Source organism: Mesoplodon bidens (assembly GCF_964165515.1).
Source record: "Mesoplodon bidens genome assembly, chromosome: 4".
Lineage (NCBI taxonomy): Eukaryota > Metazoa > Chordata > Mammalia > Artiodactyla > Ziphiidae > Mesoplodon > Mesoplodon bidens.
In genome coordinates, this window is record NC_138160.1 from 146,265,754 (window position 1) to 146,279,013 (window position 13,260).

Sequence of the window (13,260 nt, forward strand, 5' to 3'; positions counted from 1 at the left end):
ACAGAAATAAATTGGAAGCTCAATACACAAAGTTTCAAAGTGACTCTCTACAAAATACTTAGTAACTACAAAGGAGAAAAAAGTAACTGCTTTGTGTAGTGGTTAAGCAGAGACTCATGGGTCAACTCCCAGCCCCACTGCTTTTGAGCTATGTGACCTCAAGCAGTTGCTTGCCCTCTCTGTTTCTCAGTTTCCTCATCTGTAAAGCAGGATAGTAACTACCTATCTCATAGGGCTATTGTGAGAACTATTAGACCACTAGGAACACACCTGTGGTTAACAAATCTGGGCTTATTACTTGCTACAGTGAGGGAGAACACACACCAGGGGGAACAGTGGGCATATGCTTAAGTGCTGTTATTTCTGAGTATTCATCATTAGAATAGGCAATTTATACCCATTACTACTAGTGCACTGTATTAAACCTTACAATTACAGTGTGAGGCAGGGTAATTGTCCCATTTCACAGTTGAGGAAACTGAGGCTCTGAGAATGTGAGGCTGAAGGTCCCAGGACTGGATAAGGGTTGGAACAGTGCCTTCTGGCCCCAAAGTTGCCTGCACAGCTTCTGCCCGATCCTAACTGACCTCTCAGTTGTGTCAGGCGCTTTATCCCTCCCCGGATTTTTCTGAGAGGAAGTGTTATCCCCATCCTGTTCCTCATTCTTCCTGAGTTGGGAAAGAACAGATCTGAGGAAGGGCTACAGAGGGAAATACGTGGGGTTATAAAAACCATAGTTCAGCGAGGAGTTAGAAAGAGGGGCAGAGAGGAAAGGAGGATGGCAGAGATGTGTAACCCCAAGGAACCGGGTGGCTCCGGTGAGGCTGGACCCCCAGTCTGGGGTGATGGTGGGGATGACAGGGCCCCAGTGTCCTGAGGGTGCTGGGGCCTGACCTTCAGCTTGCAGGGAAGGGGGAGGGTCTGGTATCCAGCTTGCAGTTCTGAGAGAGGGCTCAGCAGCCTTCCAAGTTCAATTGCATGTGCTCTGTCCTATTCAGAGGAGGAGACATTTGGGGGCCAGAGATTGCCTGAGAGATACCCTGGACTCCTACACAGTTTGAGGAGCTCAGCAGGTACCAGAGTGGCTGGTTCAGGAGCAGGCAGCTCCTGGGGAAGGGGGCGGTTGGGCGTGGGGTGGGACAGGGTCTGCCCCTGAGCCCCAAGCTCTGCCCATCTGCTGGTCCTACAGGGTGTCTGACCCGGAACCCTCTGCTTCCCCTGCTGCTCTTCATCTCACTGGCTTTCTTCATGCTCCAGCTGACCACCCTGGTTCAAGGTGAGTCAGCATCTGGGGGTTTGGAGTCCTGGGTCCCTTTGGATTTTCTCTCTGGGATGGTCTTTGCCCTTTTCCACATTCCCCAGACCTACTAGGGCTGGGGCGTTTGGGCTCCGTGTCACCTTCTGTGTGACCATGGGCCAGTTACTCCCCCTCTCTGATCCTGTTTCCTCACGTGAAATGCAGTGCATCCTCCCCTATGGGGAGCTTAGTTTCCCTGAGACCTTGAAACCGGACTTGGCACCGGGTCAGGTATAGAGTCGGCGCTCATAAAGGGGGAATTCTCTGCTCTGTTGTAGTTTCCAGGATCCAGTTCCTGCAGAGAGATTTGGGGGACCACCACGCGGAGAACAACAGCCTGGATGAGGGGCTGGACGCCGGGTTCCGGAGTCAGAGAGGAGATGGGGCTCCGAGGGAGGATGACCTTGGACCAGCCATCACCACCAGGGGTGAAGGAGAGAGGGCAGGAGTGGGGGAGGGGATTGGAGCCCTGCAAGAGGTCCTGGGGGCTGGCGATGTTGGGCAAGTCACTCTCTAAGCCTCAGTTTCTTCGTGTCATGGGCTCTTCAGGTTCCTGTGAGATCCATACATAATGCTCTCATGGGGCCCTCTCTGCACCAGGCACACAGTAGGTGCTTAATAATTGAGGTCCTCTCCTTCCAGTTGATGTTGCACAGGGGCAGATGCAATCAAACCTGGAGGAGATCCTGCAGCACCTGACCTGGATGAATGCCACCCTGGGTAAGGGTCCCATGCCAAGGTCAAGAGGAAGTCACAGGATTGTGGGTGGGGCTGGGACCCACCTTCTATGGCTGCCACGCTGAGGAGGGCAGGGCAGAGCTGGGATCTTTCTCATGGATTTCTTGGGGACTGAGCTGACAGCTGAACACAGGGGCTGGCCCTAGTTTCCCAAGATCTGATGCAGGTGTCTGGGGCCTAGGAGCCAAGTGACCTCTCTGTCCCAACCCCATTCCTCCTTCCCAGCTGGCCTGTGCCGTCCCTGTCCTTGGAACTGGGAACTCTTCCAGGGGAGCTGCTACTTATTCTCCTGGACTCAGAGTGACTGGAAATCTGCTGTCTCCTCCTGTCAGGACTTTGGGGCCCAGCTGGTGATCATCAAGAGTTCTGAGGAGCAGGTGGGCGGGGCAAGGTTCCCCTTGGGGCTGGGCCATATGACTGGTCAACAAAGAGCTTTCTGCTGCCCTCCTCTGCCCTCTGAGAGATGGAGGTCCAGGGAGTAGATGGGGGTGAGAAGTGACAGGCAGTCAGGGAAGACTTCCTGGAGGAGGAAACATAATGGACTCAGGAAGGTCAAGTGAGAGAAGAACATGTTTGAGAGGAGCCCATGTCTGGACAGAAAAGGAATTCAGAGTACCCTTGAGACCACACATAATGTATGTCAATTGAGACACAAGTTAACACATATCCACACATGTATGTATATTAACACACATCCACAGCCTCCATGCACATGTGAACACATACAACTGGAGTAGGGGCTATAGGCTAGGCTGTGAAAGGAACTTCCATGGGAGGCAGGGGACCATGGGAACGTGGGCAGACATGGGACGCGTGGCGTTCAGGGATCTTCCTCCTGATACCCCTCTCCCCCACTCCCACCCCCAGAAATTCCTGAGGATTTGGTATGTCAGATATAATAAACCCACCTGGATTGGCCTCAGTGACCACCACCATGAGGGTTCCTGGAAATGGGTGGACAACAGCCCCCTCCAACTCAGGTGACCTCCCAGTGACAATGGTCCGAGGGTGTGGGCAGGGACACCCCTCCTTCAAAGCAGGGTTGCTCAGACTCTGGGACTGGAAAGTCTCACCTGAGGAGCTTGGTGAAGATGCAGAGTCCTGCCTTCATTCTGGGGGTGGCAGTGGTAGTGGTGGGGGCCTCGGATTCTGTAAGCCTGGGTAAGGGCCCAAGAATCTGCATTTTAACTTTGCCAGAGCTGATGCTAATGGAGGTGGATTCTAACCCTAACCCACATTTCCAAAACCCTGCCTCCAAACTCCTCACCACCCTCTGGCTGGTTCTTGGCAATTTACTGCCAAAGCCCAGGGACCAGCTCCTCCAAAGGGGGGCCTGGGGGGTGGCCTCTGGGAGGAATAGGGGGCTCAGAGCTCTCATGGGGTTCACAGCTTCTGGAAAGAAGGGGAACCCAACAACCACAAAGATGAGGACTGTGTGGAATTGTACAACGATGGCTGGAATGATGTCAAATGTAGCACACAAAACTCCTGGATCTGTGAGAAGCCCCCGGCTCCCTGCCCAGCCCTCTGAGGGTCACTGCCTCCCCCCCACCCCACCCTGTCCCGGTTTGCAGAGATCAGGCAACTGAGACATGTGGTCTGCTGGTTTCTCTCAGGCCCCATCTGTTTCTGTTTTTCCCTTTGGTGAATTCCCATCCCCCTCCTGTACGGAGGTCTTCGAGATCCTGAGGGAGATTCTGAGACCCCCTTATCCTCTAAGACCCATCCCACCGTAGGCTATAGACCATCTTTTTTCATCTGTTGATGGTCTCAGCCCCGCCTCAGCCCCCCCATGACATCCCCTTAATAAAGTCATACATTGCATTATGTGTCCCATTGAACTTATTTTTGTTCCTTGCCACTGTTTGTTACTATAGTTTTTTTTCCAGTTACTATAGTTTGATAATCTGTTTGATGTACATTAGGACATTGTCTTTTTTCAATATGTTTTTCTCTACTACTGTGTATTTTATTTCCCAGATACAGTTTTGTTGTTTTTTTTTTTGCGGTACGCGGGCCTCTCACTGTTGTGGCCTCTCCTGTTGCAGAGCACAGGCTCCAGACGCGCAGGCTCAGTGGCCATGGCTCATGGACCCAGCCGCTCCGCGGCATGTGGGATCTTCCTGGACCCGGGGCACGAACCCTCGTCTCCTGCATCGGCAGGTGGACTCTCAACCACTGTGCCACCAGGGAAGCCCCCAGATACAGTTTTGAATCAGTTTGTAATTTTGGTTGGGAAAGTACATATATACAATAAATATAGGTATGTATGTGTCTGTCTAGCTATCTATGTGTTCATTGATTAATGAACCAATTATTATTATTTTTTTTTTTGCGTTACATGGGCCTCTCACTGTTGTGGCCTCTCCCGTTGCGGAGCACAGGCTCCGGACGCACAGGCTCAACAGCCATGGCTCACGGGCCCAGCTGCTCCGCGGCATGTGGGATCTTCCCAGACCGGGGCACGAACCCGTGTCCCCTGCATCGGCAGGCGGACTCTCAACCACTGCGCCACCAGGGAAGCCCTGAACCAATTATTTATTCAGGTACTTTATTTTTTGTTATTTATTAAAATTTTTTTAAATTAATTAATTTACTTTTGGCTGTGTTGGGTTTTCATTTCTGTGCGAGGACTTTCTCTAGTTGTGGCAAGCGGGGGCCACTCTTCATCGCAGTGCACGGGCCTCTCACTATCGCAGCCTCTCTTGTTGCGGAGCACAGGCTGGACGCGCAGGCTCAGTAGTTGTGGCTCATGGGCCTAGTTGCTCCGTGGCATGTGGGATCCTCCCAGACCAGGGCTCAAACCCACATCCCCTGCATTAGCAGGCAGATTCTCAACCACTGCACCACCAGGGAAGCCCCATGTGTTACTCTCGATTTCCTCTTTTATAGCTGTCAGTAGTTGCCTTATGTACTGAGGTGCTCCTTTGTTGGGTGCATATATATTTATAATTGTTATAGCTTCCTCTTGGATTGATCCCTTGATCATTATGTAGTGTCCTTCCTTGTCTCTTGTAACATCCTTTATTTTAAAGTCTATTTTATCTGATATGAGTATTGCTACTCCAGCTTTCTTTTGATTTCCATTTGTATGGAATATCTTTTTCCATCCCCTCACTTTCAGTCTGTACGTGTCCCTAGGTCTGAAGTGGGTCTCTTGTAGACAGCATATAGATGGGTCTTGCTTTTGTTTCCATTCAGCAAGCCTGTGTCTTTTGTTTGGAGCATTTAATCCATTCATGTTTAAGGTAATTATCAATATGTATGTTCCTATGACCATTTTCTTAATTGTTTTGGGTTTGTTTTTGTAGGTCCTTTTCTTCTCTTGTGTTTCCCATTTAGAGAAGTTCCTTTAGCATTTGTTGTAGAGCTGGTTTGGTGGTGCTGAATTCTCTTAGCTTTTGCTTGTCTGTAAAGCTTTTGATTTCTCCATCGAATCTGAATGAGATCCTTGCCAGGTAGAGTAATCTTAGTTGTAGGTTCTTCCCTTTCATCACTTTAAGTATATCATGCCACTCCCTTCTGGCTTGTAGAGTTTCTGCTGAGAAATCAGCTGTTAACTTTATGGGAGTTCCCTTGTATGTTATTTGTCGTTTTTCCCTTGTTGTTTTCAATAATTTTTCTTTGTCTTTAACTTTTGCCAATTTGATTACTATGTGTCTCAGCGTGTTTCTCCTTGGGCTTATCCTGTATGGGACTCTCTGTGCCTCCTGGACTTGGGTGGCTATTTCCTTTCCCATGTTAGGGAAATTTTCAACTATAATCCCTTCAAATATTTTCTTGGGTCCTTTCTCTCTCTCTTCTCCTTCTGGGACCCCTATAAGGCAAATGTTGTTGCATTTAATGTTGTCCCAGAGGTCTCTTAGGCTGTCTTCATTTCTTTTCATTCTTTTTCCTTTATTCTGTTCTGCAGCAGTGAATTCCACCATTCTGTCTTTCAGGTCACTTATCCGTTCTTCTGCCTCAGTTATTCTGCTATTGATTCCTTCTAGTGTATTTTTCATTTCAGTTATTGTATCGTTCATCTCTGTTTGTTCTTTAATTCTTCTAGATCTTTGTTAAACATTTCTTGCATCTTCTCGATCTTTGCCTCCATTCTTTTTCCGAGGTCCTGGATCATCTTCACTATCATTATTCTGAATTCTTTTTTTTGGAAGGTTGCCTATCTCCACTTCATTTAGTTGTTTTTCTGGGGTTTTATCTTGTTCCTTCATCTGGTACATAGCCCTTTGCCTTTTCATCTTGTCTATCTTTCTGTGAATGTGGTTTTTGTTCCACAGGCTGCAGGATTGTAGTTCTTCTTGCTTCTGTTGTCTGCCCTCTGGTGGATGAGGCTATCTAAGAGGCTTGTGGAAGTTTCCTGATGGGAGGGACTGGTGGTGGGTAGAGCTGGCTGTTGCTGTGGTGGGCAGAGCTCAGTAAAACTTTAATCCACTTGTCTGCTGATGGGTGAGGCTGGGTTCCCTCCCTGTTGGTTGTTTGGCCTAAGGCGACCCAACACTGGAGCCTACCTGGGCTCTTTGGTGGGGCTTATGGTGGACTCTGGGAGGGCTCACGCCAAGGAGTACTTCCCAGAACTTCTGCTGCCAGTGTCCTTGTCCGTTGGTGGGCCACAGCTGCCCCCCACCTCTGCAGGAAACCCTCCAACACTAGCAGGTAGGTCTGGTCAGTTTCCTGTGGGGTCACTGCTCTTTCCCCTGGGGCCCGACGTACACACTACTTTGTGTGTGCCCTCCAAGAGTGGAGTCTCTGATTTCCCCAGTCCTGTCGAAGTCCTGCAATCAAATCCCACTAGGCTTCAAAGTCTGATTCTCTAGGAATTCCCCCTCCCATTGCCGGACCCCCAGATTGGGAAGCCTGACGTGGGGCTCAGAACCTTCAGTCCAGTGGGTGGACTTCTGTGGTATAAGTGTTCTCCAGTCTGTGAGTCACCCACCCAGCAGTTATGGGATTTGATTTTATTGTGATAGCGCCCCTCCTACCATCTCATTGTGGCTTCTCCTTTGTCTTTGGATGTGGGGTATCATTTTTGGTGAATTCCAGTGTCTTCCTGTCGATGATTGTTCAGCAGTTAGTTGTGATTCCGGTGTTCTCACAAGAGGGAGTGAGAGCACATCCTTCTACTCTGCCATCTTGAACCAATCTCGAACTTACCTTTTAATTATGTTCATTATTGACTGTCTGTCTCTCCCTACCCCCTACTGGAATGTTAACTCCAAGAAAAAAGGAATTTTCTTCTTTAGTTCATTGATGTATCCTCAGTTCCTTGATCGATGCCTGGCATGTGGTAGGTGTCCAATATTCGTTGAAAGAATGAATGACATTTGGAGGGTTTTGTGCTTGGGGATGGTGCCAAGGCTTGCCATGCATAACCTCATTTCTTTATCACAGCATCCCTTGGAGGGAGGCCTTGTCACTGTCCCCCTTTGCACAGAGGAGAAAAACAGAGGCTTCTAGAAGCTGCACATGGACACCCCACACACACACCCAACAGTAGAGTCCAGAAGCTTAGCTGGCCTCCATGGAACAACTGGCTGTGTTCTCCCTTCTAGTCGAAGAGGACTGAATGAAGGTCAGGGTCAAAGGTAGCTTCTGGCAGGCACCTGCAGGGGAGTGGAGGAGCCATGAGCAGCTGGCGTGGGGTTGGTGGGGGGGCACACCGGAAGGGGCTTACTCAGGTACCCGCAGGGAGCCGCCTTGAACTTGGCTGGGTTCAGCCTGTCCCTCTCAGGAGGAAGGCGAACGCCAGACCTATAGGTGATGCGGACCGAGCTCCAAAGTGAAGCCCCAGCAGAGCCTGGAAATTGTTGCTGGAACACGTAGCTGGTGACGGCCGGGGCTGGGGCTGGGCGCCCAAGAGCCTGGGACTACACACACACACACCCACACACACTTCACGTCCCCCATTCCTTCTACTCTCCCTCAACCCCCCTCAACTCCCCACTTCTCCTCCCCACCCCACCCTTACTGCAGCCCAGCCCAGCTCAGCTGAGCCCAGAAAGGGCCCATCGCTGTGATTGGTCAGTGGTTCTCTGTACCAGGAATTGAGACACAGGAGACGGGAAGGAAGGAAGAGGGTGGGTGGGGCGGGGAGAGGGATGGGGCTACTTTTATATCTACTCCCAGAGCTGGGTGCCTGATCACCATGGACACTGCCGGGTACAGCAGGTGGGATGGCAGGCTGGAGGAGGTCCCCGGAGGTATGAGCAATGGGGCTGCCTCATAGGTCCCCTTGGGTCCCTCTCTGACCAGTGGTTTCGGGTTTGATGGGAGAATGGAGAGGATCAGCCAAGAGAAGGCCTAAGTAGTGAGTGCAGGAGAGACACCACAGGCCCTAGAGCCAGCTGGACCTGGATTCAAATTTCAACTCTGCCACTTAGGGGCTGTGTGACCACAGACAAGTTACCTTACCTCTCTGAATCTCAGTTTCCTGGGAGGAACCCAAGCATCCAGGGCTCAGTCCTCAGGGCCCAGGGATCCAGGGTGGTCCTGGTACCAGAGGAACTCAGAAGGAACTCAGGAATCCATCCGTGTTATCCCAGGGCACTGGGGACGCTGGGGACAGAGACCCCTCCTCCTGGCCCTGGCTGTCTTGGTGGTCACAATCCTGTGGGCCCTCGTTCTGAGCGTCCTGATTTCCAGGGGTGAGTGACTGGATGATGGGGGAGGTCATGTCCAGCCCCCCTGGGGACATAGACCTTTTCTCCGTCCCTGAGCACACCAGCCTGGTCCCAGGCCCTTGCCTGGGTCTGAGTGTGAGCACGAGTTTGTGTGCTTACCCTTCCCCCTCCCCATATCCTCAAGTCCACGTGTGTGCATATGTGCCTGTGAATGTGTTTGTCCTTTGTCGGTGTGTGCACATCACGTGCGCTGCACGCCTGTCCACCCACTCTGTGTCCGGTGATCAGGGTCCCTGCACCCCTCGGGCCGCGGGGAGAGTTCCCGAGTCCCCCTCTCTCCGCAGCCTCCACAGAGCGCGGGGCGCTGCTTGGCCAACAGAATCTGCTGAGGACAAACTGTACGTGCAGAACAGGGGGTCTTGGGTCCCCAAAGTTCGGGGGCGGAAGGGTCTTGGACCCTGGTGTCGGGGTAGTGGGTGGGTCGGTGGGGACCTCACAGTCCGCAAGGCTGGCCCTGGAGTTGGGCAGGGTCCTGTGAGTCCCCGAGGGTGACCTGGAGTGTGTGGGGCGGACGGGGGATCGTTCCAGCCTCGAAGCAGACGGCGGTGCTGGGTGTCCTGAAGGAGGAGGTCCGAGCCTGCAATAGCTGCTGTGAGACTGGTGGACAGAGGGGGCGGGGCTTGTGGCCGGGATTGGAGGAGGCGAGTGGGAGCGGGGCTCCTGGCGCGTAGCGGGGGCGGTGGGCTGGTCTCAGATGTCCCGCCGCCATTCTCGCCCCCCTTCCCAGGCCTGGGGACTCAGGCGCAGCTGCAGACCGTGCGCACCAAGCTTAGAGAGGCACAGTCGAAGCTGATCCAGCAGGAGAGCACCCTAAAAGAACTGAGCGAGCGCGGTGAGGGCGGGACATTTCCATGATCCCTCACCCCTCACCCCGGCTGTTACCCTACCCTTGATTCACCTCCGGACCCCTCTGTGACCCCCACCTGTCCTGTGATCCTGACCATTGACCCCAGTCGTGTCCTCCATCCTGCCCCTGACCTCTGGATTCTGACCTTGACTGCAACTCCTAACCCCAACCACAAGTGGACCCTACCCAGCTATAACAGTCCTTGACCGTCGTGTCATTCTTTTTTTTTTTTTTACATCTTTATTGGAGTATAATTGCTTTACAATGGTGTGTTAGTTTCTGCTTTATAACAAAGTGAATCAGTTATACATATACATATGTTCCCATATCTCTTCCCTTTTGCGTCTCCCTCCTTCCCACCCTCCCTATCCCACCCCTCTAGGTGGTCACAAAGCACCAAGCTGATCTCCCTGTGCTTTGCGGCTGCTTCCCACTAGCCGTCTATTTTACGTTTGGTAGTGTATATATGTCCATGCCACTCTCTCACTTTGTCCCAGCTTACACTTCCCCCTCCCCATATCCTCAAGTCCATTCTCTAGTACGTCTGTGTCTTTATTCCCGTCTTACTCCTACATTCTTCATGATCTTTTTTTTTTCTTCTTAGATTCCATATATATGTGTTAGCATACGGTATTTGATTTTCTCTTTCTGAGTTACTTCACTCTGTATGACAGACTCTAGGTCCATCCACCTCACTACAAATAACTCAATTTCGTTTCTTTTTATGGCTGAGTAATATTCCATTGTATATATGTGCCACATCTTCTTTATCCATTCATCTGTTGATGGACACTTACGTTGCTTCCATCTCCTGGCTATTGTAAATAGAGCTGCAATGAACATTGTGGTACATGACTCTTTTTTTTTTTTTTTTTTTTTTTTTTTTGCGGTATGTGGGCCTCTCACTGTTGTGGCCTCTCCCGTTGTGGAGCACAGGCTCCGGACGCACAGGCTCAGCGGCCATGGCCCACGGGCCCAGCCGCTCCGCGGCATGTGGGATCTTCCCGGACCGGGGCACGAACCCGCGTCCCCTGCATTGGCAGGCGGACTCTCAACCACTGCACCACTGTTCTCCATAGTGGCTGTACCAATTCACATTCCCACCAGCAGTGCAAGAGGGTTCCCTTTTTTCCACACCCTCTCCAGCATTTATTGTTTCTAGATTTTTTGATGATGGCCATTCTGACTGGTGTGAGATGATATCTCATTGTAGTTTTGATTTGCATTTCTCTAATGATTAATGACGTTGAGCATTCTTTCATGTGTTTGTTGGCAGTCTGTATATCTTCTTTGGAGAAATGTCTATTTAGGTCTTCTGCCCATTCTTGGATTGGGTTGTTTGCTCAATAACAAAAACAAACAACCCAATCCAAAAATGGGTGATGTCATTCTTGACCTTGGCAATGACCACGGAAGTGGATGCTGACCTTAACTAATCATGACCTTATTATTGATGCTGAGCCTAGCTATAATCTGGACTCCTTTTACCTCGCAGTGACCCAGAGCTTGGCTGAAGCCGGTAGGGACCGTGAGAACATCCGCAGTGAGCTCTTCCGAGCGCTGGAAGGAGTCCGGCTCGGGAACAGTGAGCACGATCCGGAGGGGTGAAGGGGGGAGGCGAGGACAAGTGGATCCCGCCCTTGGGCCCCAGGGTTCCCTGATCCGCCTGGCCCCACCCTTTGACCTTGGCCTGGTCTCAGTGGCTCCGACCCTGAGCCCAGGGGTCCAACACTCCCCTCCCCAATCCTCACCATATGCTCCATTTGGGAGCAAATCACCTCTTTGATCCTCGCCACCCTGCAGACTCCTGCGGGGAGTGCCCCAAGTCGTGGCTGCCATTCCAGGGCTCCTGTTACCTTTTCTCCACCCAACGGGCCACGTGGGTGGAGGCGCAGCGCCACTGCGAGGGCGCCAGAGCGCACCTGGTGATTGTCGGGGGCCTGGATGAGCAGGTGCGCAGCTCCGGCTTTGGGGGGCGGGGAGGAGTTTACCTGAGGCGGCGTGGTTGGGGGCGGGGCGGGACGGACGCGTGGCTCAGTCTCCCCTCTTGCCCAGGGCTTCCTAAATCGGAACACTGGTGGCCGCGGTTACTGGCTGGGCCTGAGGGCCGTGCGCAGGGCGCGCAGGATCCAGGGCTACCAGTGGGTGGACGGAGTCCCGCTCAGCTTCAGGTGAGGGAAGGGACTTGGGGAGGCTGACAGTTCAGATCCTAGGAGAAGCGCTTCGGCCAGATCTCAGGGCCTCCTTAGGGATGGGCGGGCTACACCCCAGGAAGTGACTAGGGTTAAATTCTGGGGTTAGGAACTTATATCCCAGGTGCGTGTGCTCAGGTTAGACCCTCAGGATGTCTAGGTTAGCCCCAAGTAATAAACAGGCTAGACCCCGGAAAGGAAGGCTGGACTCCATGGCCATCCTCAGCCTAGCCTCCCAGCAACACCTCCGCCAAACCACTGCAGCCACTGGAATCAGGGGGAGCCCAATGACTCGCTGGGGCGCGAGGACTGCATCATGATTCTCCGCACGGGGATGTGGAATGACGCACCGTGCGACAACAGGGACGACAGCTGGATCTGTGAGAAGAGGCTCAGCTGCTGACCTCCCCCAGTGCCCCAGAGTCACGCCCACTGGCACTTGTCCAATCGCCTGAGCCGCTCACCGTCCTGGCTCCGCCCACCACCATTAATTTCCCACCCCACCCACAGCGTACGCCAGTAACCGCACTCTGAAACCTCCGCTCCAGCCTCACTGCAACCCCTCACCCATGGACCTCACCTAGTCTCCACCCGCTCCAAAATCTGAGCTCCCCAGCCCTGTGATCTGACCCTATTGCCCTCCCTAACCAAGATCAAATAACTCAGGGATGGAGCTGTTTGATTTACTTGTATTTTACCATGCAGGTGGAAGGCCTCAAAGATAGGGATTTTGAGAGCTTTCTTCACAGCCCGAGGGAGCATAAATAAATAAGAAATGAATCTTGGCTTCTGGCTCTGGTTAGCTGTCCTAAGCTTTATCTCAGAGACTCTGATGTCACCCATGTGAGTGACCCTGACCTCAGGGGCCTATGATGCCCCCCAAACCCAGTGGGTAACCTGCATTGGGCCAGGGGCTGTAGGGCACTGGGGACACAGGAATGAGTCTGACCCCCATCCCTACCCCTGGGACAATATGACCAGTGACTCGATTGAGGAATACATGAAGGAGTGATATGATGCGTTTGAAGGAGCCACCTGTGTCCCCAGGGAGAGGAACTCTGCTGAGATGCTGCAGTGCTGGCCCTGTTCCTTGAGGAGACTGTCACCCTATTGTGGAGACCACAGGCAGCCTGACACAAGGCCCTGAGACAGGTGGGAGAGGGGCTGCCCGGATCTGATGAGCATGTCCATTTCATCTCGGGCACCCAGGTTCTGTGGGATGTTCAGGAAATATACTCAGAGAAGATGGACTTTCCAAGAACAATGGGATTTCAGCACATGGAACTGGGAAGGGAGGGCTTTGCAGGCAGAGGGTGTTGGAAAGTGTAAGGTATGGCTGAACCCATTTGGGGCGTGTGGGGTGCACACAGCCTAGCTTTATCAACTGGAGACTTTTGATCTGAATTTACCCTGCACTCCCAAAGCTTCCTGCTCCCGTCTTGGGGACCTGGGGGCTCTCCCAGAATTTCCAGTGGAGACGGGTCCAACTGTCCAACTGAGGGGAGT

General features: G+C 52.4%; 2 protein-coding genes across 2 annotated transcripts; both read left to right on the forward strand.

The window, feature by feature from the left end:
• The first annotated feature begins 698 nt into the window (after positions 1 to 698).
• On the forward strand, positions 699 to 3,832 carry CD209 (CD209 molecule). The gene is made up of 8 exons (XM_081232886.1): positions 699 to 818; positions 999 to 1,073; positions 1,190 to 1,276; positions 1,576 to 1,725; positions 1,940 to 2,017; positions 2,261 to 2,412; positions 2,903 to 3,015; positions 3,425 to 3,832. The coding sequence occupies exons 1-8, from the start codon at positions 779 to 781 to the stop codon at positions 3,564 to 3,566; spliced, it is 837 nt and encodes a 278-aa protein (XP_081089012.1). The 5' UTR covers positions 699 to 778; the 3' UTR covers positions 3,567 to 3,832.
• A 4,318-nt stretch (positions 3,833 to 8,150) lies between these two features.
• On the forward strand, positions 8,151 to 12,507 carry CLEC4G (C-type lectin domain family 4 member G). The gene is made up of 9 exons (XM_081233185.1): positions 8,151 to 8,235; positions 8,578 to 8,679; positions 9,000 to 9,053; positions 9,244 to 9,306; positions 9,443 to 9,547; positions 11,058 to 11,147; positions 11,366 to 11,514; positions 11,618 to 11,733; positions 12,019 to 12,507. Exons 1-9 carry the CDS (start codon positions 8,181 to 8,183, stop codon positions 12,155 to 12,157), a joined length of 873 nt encoding a protein of 290 aa, XP_081089311.1. The 5' UTR covers positions 8,151 to 8,180; the 3' UTR covers positions 12,158 to 12,507.
• Positions 12,508 to 13,260: the final 753 nt, after the last annotated feature.

What these genes read in the sequence shown, in the direction of transcription:
- CLEC4G (XM_081233185.1), top strand. Translation starts at nt 8,181, where the DNA reads ATGGACACTGCCGGGTACAGCAGGTGGGATGGCAGGCTGGAGGAGGTC. An exon ending in CCGAGCCTGCAATAGCTGCT is followed by an intron (nt 9,307 to 9,442) that starts GTGAGACTGGTG and finishes CCCCCTTCCCAG; the next exon opens with GCCTGGGGACTCAGGCGCAG. An exon ending in AGGAGTCCGGCTCGGGAACA is followed by an intron (nt 11,148 to 11,365) that starts GTGAGCACGATC and finishes GCCACCCTGCAG; the next exon opens with ACTCCTGCGGGGAGTGCCCC.
- CD209 (XM_081232886.1), top strand. Translation starts at nt 779, where the DNA reads ATGGCAGAGATGTGTAACCCCAAGGAACCGGGTGGCTCCG. An exon ending in CAGTTTGAGGAGCTCAGCAG is followed by an intron (nt 1,074 to 1,189) that starts GTACCAGAGTGG and finishes CTGGTCCTACAG; the next exon opens with GGTGTCTGACCCGGAACCCT. An exon ending in CTGGATGAATGCCACCCTGG is followed by an intron (nt 2,018 to 2,260) that starts GTAAGGGTCCCA and finishes CCTCCTTCCCAG; the next exon opens with CTGGCCTGTGCCGTCCCTGT.